General features: G+C 41.8%; 1 protein-coding gene across 1 annotated transcript; it reads right to left on the reverse strand.

Moving 5' to 3' along the window:
* Positions 1 to 3,403: 3,403 nt before the first annotated feature.
* 42sp43 (P43 5S RNA-binding protein) lies at positions 3,404 to 6,415 on the reverse strand (the record flags this gene model as incomplete). Its single annotated transcript, XM_084037772.1, has 9 exons — positions 3,404 to 4,205; positions 4,437 to 4,490; positions 4,746 to 4,975; positions 5,053 to 5,133; positions 5,335 to 5,408; positions 5,661 to 5,749; positions 5,903 to 5,996; positions 6,064 to 6,164; positions 6,281 to 6,415. The coding sequence occupies 9 exons, from the start codon at positions 6,413 to 6,415 to the stop codon at positions 3,942 to 3,944; spliced, it is 1,122 nt and encodes a 373-aa protein (XP_083893898.1). The 3' UTR covers positions 3,404 to 3,941.
* Between the last annotated feature and the right edge of the window lie 1,205 nt (positions 6,416 to 7,620).

Raw genomic sequence — 7,620 nt, forward strand, 5'->3', positions numbered from 1 at the left:
ACACTTTTTACCTTTAGATCAATAGATTGTTTCATTCAGTTATACACATTAGATCGGGCAGTAATTGTCTGCCACGCCAACTATCGCTACTTTGCTGCAGTTACGTTGCTCCGCTTTCTAAGGATGAGCTCGTTTTCTACATAAACACTCAGTAATATCTAATGACGCTCTCCCCGTTGCCATGGTGAATCGTAGTATCGGAGCTCCATTGATGATGGCTTTGTAGAGTCGGCAGGCACGCGCGTAACTCAGAGTTTACATACTCAGAGTTGAGTGAACTAATTCAAAACCACTGTTCTGAAACCGAAAACTCAGAGTTTCCCATCTCAGAGTTGTTCAACTCAGAGTTCAGGGTTAGGTTCAGAGTTTGTTGAACCTGCTTTGTGAAACGGGCCCCAGGTCTGAACTTGAGATTTGAAACGTTTTTGGCACAGCAGTTCTTCAGCTTCCTAAAGGCTGCAGTGCCTCACACACTGATGCACGAAGAGGAGCTGAACCCGTTTGCACCTCTGCAGAAGACTACTTATCTTATGCTTATTTTGTTAATCCTGTCAGTTTAGCAGGCATAGTTGTGTTAGCTACAAAAAAAGGGCCATGGGAAAAGGGAGAAAGGGGAGGGGAGAAGAGGTTTAGGTCATCTATTCTGGAGGATGATGGCTAAATCTGGGCATGACGACTGTAAGGTTAACCTACTTTTATTTATCTACTTGTTTCTCAAGCGTTCACATTTTCTGTGATTTTTTTCCACCCAGTAAGTTCCGTGAATGACTCTGAAATGTGGGTTACTACTCAAATTAGAAAATTGTCCCGGGAATAAAGGATAAGACCTTATTAATAAAAAACAATAACACAGCAAACTTATCTGTTATATTAGCACCTAAAGGCTTCACAGATGTATTGATTCACTCCACTATTATATCAATATGTCCTCTAAGGTGTTTGTTTTGGAGGAATGCACTCATTTTATTTTATTTAACTCATGTGCACAAATGCATCGTAATCGATACCATGCCATGTTTTGTTAGTTTGTAGGTGGATCAGAACAATGAACCAGCAATTATAAAGTTTCCTGAGAGATCTAGAGGGAGCACTTGATCCTGCAGGTCAAGGCCATTTTAATTGAGAAGCAGTCGGGATAAAAATGATTCACAATCAAGATGGTTCAGATGTCTTATTTGTGCATTTTTGCCCTTGAGCGGACAAAACAAGCAGGGAAATGTATCTCTGCAATTAAAGCTGGAAATATAGGATTTATGTAAATAGGCTTTAGTTGTTGTTTTTTCAACCTGAGTCACAAAATGTGGATGATGCAGATCAGTGCCACATCTTCACAGAAACACTTTAAATGTCTTATTCAAGGTAGTATAGGGTGATGTGGAAATGACAGTAAAAATGATCACTAATTTATGCACAAATTCGGTCTCCTCATGATTTATATAAGGATTATTGATAAATGGGTCACAGTGGTTTACTTTTCAAAAAGTGGGTCCCCAGAAAAAAAAGGAAACACGTCACATCTGATTAGAAATGTGAAATTATTTTTTTCATCATACATGAGACTTATAAGTTACTTATATCAAGGTATAGTGTAGTATGGAAATAAAAAATACAGTGATTACAGAAGTGTAAAATGATGAACTAACACAATGTTAACCTCTCTCTCTCTCTCTCTCTCTCTCTGCCATGTACATGTATTAGTAAAACTATTAGATGTTTTCTTAGACCCAATCAAGCAATCGTGAATGTGGAATGAGTGTCCCACTCACCCATGCTGTGCTGGTATTGTTGTGACTTTTCCCGTGTGGTGTTCTGTTGCACACGTTAGAAAAATCAAGCTCGGCATGTCACACCAAAGGTCATGCTCACTATGTGGATAATTGGCATGGCCTTTCCAGAGAGTCAGAGGGTGATGGTGGAGTTTGAGGTTCACCGTATGCGACTCAGTTACGAGTCCAGTGCTTGGCCCCGTAGACACCAATCAGCGGCATCTCTCTTATGGGACTTTATGGCATTTTTGGAAAACAACTCTGTAGTCGACATCTAATCTCTTCAGTACTTTCCACACCTGCTGAACACCTGCAAACCCGGTCCTGTCCCATATATTCCAAAAGCCCCACTGACAAGACAAGATACAAAACAGATTTAAGAAAACTTAGTTGTGTTGCATCTCCATAAAAAGTACACTATCCTTTTGAAATTCCTGCTCAGCTTAAGGGTTGACTTTGAAAGCCAAACTGTTAACGAACATGGCTGAAGCTTGAAATTGGTTGGTTGAAAGGATCCATTTAACCAAAATCTTGAAACAAAAGGAACCTTTTACATTTGGAAACCCCTTTTAAACTGGAGGGGATTTTGACATTTTCTGGTTCATTTTTTTAACTGTAAGCAAACACGAGAACACATTATAAAATCAAATCTAATAATACCAAGGCTTCCATTTATATAGGCATATTTTTCATCCCTAATCGGACCTGGAGCAAAATGTGACAAGGTAGCCTTACTGTTACAAACATATTTCATGTTTAGTCCTGCCTGCAAAGCTGCAGGGATGAGTCAATTAACCAGTGGACAGAACATGAATAGAAAAACTATTTCGATAATTATTTAAATAATTTCTAAAGAAAAATCAAATATTAATCTGTACAGTTTGTGTTGCTTGCCTCCTTTGTGTCGCCATTTCGTTCTTGTACATCTTAACCTTGTACAGCTAGGCCTACTTTTTGTGCCCTTAAATTATCTTTTTATTTTACTGGCATTGTAACTGGGATCATTTTACTGCTATCTATTCTCCAATGGATGCCGTTTGACCTCAGCTCCTCTTGGTCCCTGGCTGCCATTAAATCGAAGGACGAAGAAGAGAGGTGTACGTTGCTATCATAGATATGGTTGCTATGGCTTTATATCCATGGTGTCGCTACTATCAAACTTCCTATACTGTAATATTGCCGTTATTCACTAATTTATGGATGTTGTCGCTACGCTAAAAAAGGTACGTAGTCACCTACGACGTTCCATGTTTAGACGTCAGTTAACGTCATCGCTACGTGCTGCAATTAACGGCTAAACGCCGCTGGTGTTTACGCTAGTTTACAAGTTGTAAGCTAATGTAGCTTCGTCTCCTTTGTAGAAGCTGCAGCGGCCAGTTGGATTTAAATTGGGATTATCCTCTACCATCGGTTTTATTTAAATCCCTGTGGAATTCGCCTGTGGGACAGAACCACCTGCCAATGAACCAACTAACGTTATATTTACTCACCCAACTACCGCAAAGCTAAGCCCGTTCGACTAGTTAAGTGGGTAAATGTACTCAAATTACACACAGGCACCATTTATTTCAGTTGAACACATTTGACAGCTGATGCTCTTCTATTGCGTTCAAAAGTCTCATCAACCCCCAACAGTGACATTCTTTCTGTGACTCAGCGCTTAGTCATGTGTAAGCCCTTTTGTCCATACTTAATATTCAGCAAATGTGAAGCCAAAAGTAAGCAAAATCATGATTCAGGACAACAGCTGCCAACAATTGCATGGTCCTCCATTCCCCAGTGACATGGATAGATAGATACCACTCCAGCAGCTACTACTGACCTCCAGCACAGTTTATCGAAACACAAGTGAAGGTGAAACAGATTAAAATGCCACTTGGATCAAAATGTAACTCATTTTATTGGGTCTACAAATGTCCTTTTACAACATAAGCCATTTCAATCAAGACCTGTGGTCTTAAATCTTTTAAATTCTCCCAAGCTTGACATCACCTAATCAATGTGTCAATTCACATTCAAATAATTACTTTGAAATTCAAAAAGGTTCAGTGTTTGTCAGCTACATAAAAATAACCAGAGACCCAATCACTATCAAAAAAACAAACTTTAAAGCCTCCAAATTTGATGGAGTTCAAACTTAATCAAAATGCACTTTTAGTCAAAAAGGGTTTGTATTCAACCTATGAGTGGTGCGACCTCAGGCTTCTCCTCTAAAGGGCGAGGCCGTTTGATACCAAACAGATTACGCAGGTTGACCTCGGGGTCGACATAATGAGGGATCTTCCGTTCATTGAAAAGGCCTGCGAGGTTGGTTTCCACTTTGGCACGTCGTGAGATCCGCATGCGCAGGGAGAAGAGGCCACGCAAGTTTTCCTCCACAAGGGGCAGATGGTGTCCATCCAAACGTTTCTGCCAGGACTTCTTAGGCCGCTGACGTCTCTGTTGGAGAGGTTTCGGAACAGTATTTACATTTTTGCAGTTGAATGCAACACTTAAAATAGAAATGTTGTATGCTTCGACCGAAAATCATGTATGCCAGACTCAAGCTTACAACAGGTTTGAAGAGAAATCCAAAAATCAATAGTCCGCTGGCCAGATAGCCTCAGAGCTTATTGCTGTGTGTGGTATTTTAGCCCACATCACACCGTTTGATACAGATATCAGACTTACCTTAAGGGTGGGGGCGCTGGGGTCATGGCGAAGCAGGTGTCTGGTCATACTCTCCTGTGTTATAGAACAAAGCCATCGTGTGAAACACTGATTCGGGAACATTATACAGATATGTTGCCCATCAATGTAATAAAATTAAGATCGATTTGGTATGTTCTTCACAAACATCATAAATGGCCCATTTTCTTTGCTAAACAGTCAGAATTTGAGTATTAATACAGTTCATAAAAATGTCAGCCCAAGTCTTTGAATGGAAAGAAAAACATTCTGATACATCTACCAAGACCAGTAATAAGACATGTTGCTTACCCGCATAGCAAACGTGCGTGGGCAGTCGGGGAAGGAGCATCTGTATTTGAGGAGTTTGAGGTGCACCTTGCGTATGTGGTGCTGCAGGTTAAAGGTCGTAGAGAAGTAGGCCTTGCAGTCATCTCGAGGGCAAACCAGGACAGGCTTGTGGGAAGCGTGGATCCGTTTGTGCTTCCTCAGAGCGTCCGCTTTCTTAAACACCTTCTTACATGCTTGGCATGTGAATATGGCTACAATGCAAAATGTGTAAACAGGAGTTAAAAAAACAACATTTCAGCTATTTGTACTATGACCACAAGGTGTTTACCTGGATGTTTGGCCATGTGCTTCCGCATCTTCCCCCAGGTGTGTTCCACCACCTGGCAGTCAGCATGAGGGCAGCGGTAACCTGCAGGGACCAAACAACCAGGCCAGTGAGTACCAGGAAATCAAAAGGATCCTCACCACTTGGCTGCCTTTTGAGGCCCTTTGAAGACCCGTATACCAAATATGTAATCTGTCCTGAAAGAAGTTGCATAAAAAGGTTACGTGCAAATGCATCCTTTAAAATCATTTAATAAAAAATGTGAAAGAATTGAATCTGACCAACCTGCATGTTTCTTCTCGTGGGCTTTGCGGGCGATATGGGAGATAAACGTTTCATTGCATCCCTTCTTCGAACACCTAAGTACCCCACCAGAGGTAAAAATACATTCAAGTCAACAGGGACCACACCCACTCAGCCTGTAACCACTCATTTATCTCAGTGAGGGCCATCTCCAGGCATCAAAGACCTGATTAATTAAAATGGCAAGTGCATAATATTAAACAGCTCATGGTTTCGGGCATTTCATCAACTTGGCTACACAGACTGCTTTTACACAAAGATTTCACACTACAGCAGAATATGCTCTTTTCTGAGTTTAAATGACGTACTTTGATCTGACGTGCACATTATGCTCCTTTAAGTGCAGTCTAAACACACTGCGTTTCTTGAAGGTCAGTGAACAGTTTGGCTGGTTACACTGTAGGAGGAAGAAAAGTCAAGTGGTTAGACACAAAAGACCAAACGTGACTTCGCCTTGCTTTTCAGCATCAAGAGCAGTGACTTTCAGAAGAGCCGGTTATAATGTGGCCGTTGGCGCCTCCTCGTGGAACATGCGTGTATCGAGACAAACCTTGAAATTGTTTTTCTCTCCGTGGACGTAGCACACGTGTCTTCTCAGCTTGTCTGCGTGGAAGAAACTCAGCGTGCAGCCTGCGTGTTTACACCTGCAGAAAAGCGGAGTTAAAACGTGGCCTCGTGTTGCGAGCAGCGCGAGCGTGACGCGGAACTTACTGGAACTGCTTGACCCCTCTGTGCTGACGCATGTGGCGGCTCAGGTGGGCTTTCCTGGTAAAGCGACGGTCGCAGCCGGCGATTGTGCAGATACACGGCCGCTGTGGACGTCAGGCAACAGTTAAACACAGTTCTACGACTTAAAAGTAGTTATCTGACGTAATGGCGCCTTTTATTTAAGGAATGTTGAAACGTGTATGCAGTAGCTGCTCTTCACCGCTCCGGTGTGCACCGTCTGGTGCTCCTGCAGCCTCCACTGTCTGGTGAAAGTCGCTCCGCAGTCGGCGTGCGAGCAGTTGAACAGCTGCAGCCGCGGGACACCGGCGGGTTTCTCACTGGGCACGGCGTTCATTTTCCTCGATGGGTGAACACTTCTCCAAAGAAAATACTCAAATGGGAAGGTCGCCGCTTGTGTCAGCCTGTCTTATAGCCTCTTGAAAGAACCTAATTGGTTGATTATGGACCACTGCAGACCTAAAAAAGTAAAGCTGAAACTAATGAGCCTAATTGCTCTGCTCAGCTCAGCCGTGTGCAAACAAACTACCAACTACTGAAGCCACACAGTTGTTGCATGTCAGCGTTAAATGGTAGCTATTTTTGTTTTATTGCAATGATACACTGTAAAGGCCCAGGAGACAAGAAGAAAACTAGTGAAAATGCTTCCAAAGAATGGGATTACACACACGATAGGCCTTTCTAACATATCACACTGGAAATACATAAAATTACAACTTTATGGAAGCCATTTTATCCGGTCTTTATAAATGTATACCAGACCTAAAGACTGTACAATGGGAAATCTATTTCCAAAAGTGATCAGACTTCAGATTTGCCCTTCCTCTGTCTGACTTTATTCTGTTGTATGACCATCGACCATATATGAAACACATTTTTTTGTGTTTTTCTGTGTGAAACAGCTATTCACCCAGCAGGGGGCACCATACTCCTGTCTCACAGGGCTCTGGCATTTAGGTTGACTGTATAAACAATTGTTTTTAATATACAGCAAATTTGTTGTGTTGCCTCTACAATAAAGACGTAACCTTATGTCAAACCTCTGTTATTAAAGGTTTTGTCCGTGGAACAGATTTCTGGGAAGACTTGACAGTAGCAGCCTTAAATTGGGAAAGTTAGTTGATTAAAGTAAACATTCTTATACATTTCTCAAGTTGTGAATTCCTTAGACCTCAGAAGAACCACTCATACTAATATATATTATGTGTCAGGTGAAGCACAGCATGCTACATCTCTCACAGTTGTCTTTGCAGTCTGTTACTCGTACCACTGCTGAATACTTAATTGACATCAGCACTGTGTGACATGGAAACCACTATAAGACAGTGGTGATGCTGATGTTTGAATTCAGATTAACTGTGAAGCCAGTCTCAACTGAAATGAGGCCTTTTTTTTAGTTTAAAAACTAAAACTCCTCATCGGCATTCATATTCCTTGGGAGGAGGGCCAGCACAGGCACATATTTGGCCCGTAGAGCTGCACTGCTCCTGCTGCTCTCCTCTCCATCTTCTCCACTATCTCTTGATTCCTGTAAGTCTCAAA

This window comes from Eutrigla gurnardus (genome assembly GCF_963514095.1).
Source record: "Eutrigla gurnardus genome assembly, chromosome: 20".
Classification (NCBI taxonomy): domain Eukaryota; kingdom Metazoa; phylum Chordata; class Actinopteri; order Perciformes; family Triglidae; genus Eutrigla; species Eutrigla gurnardus.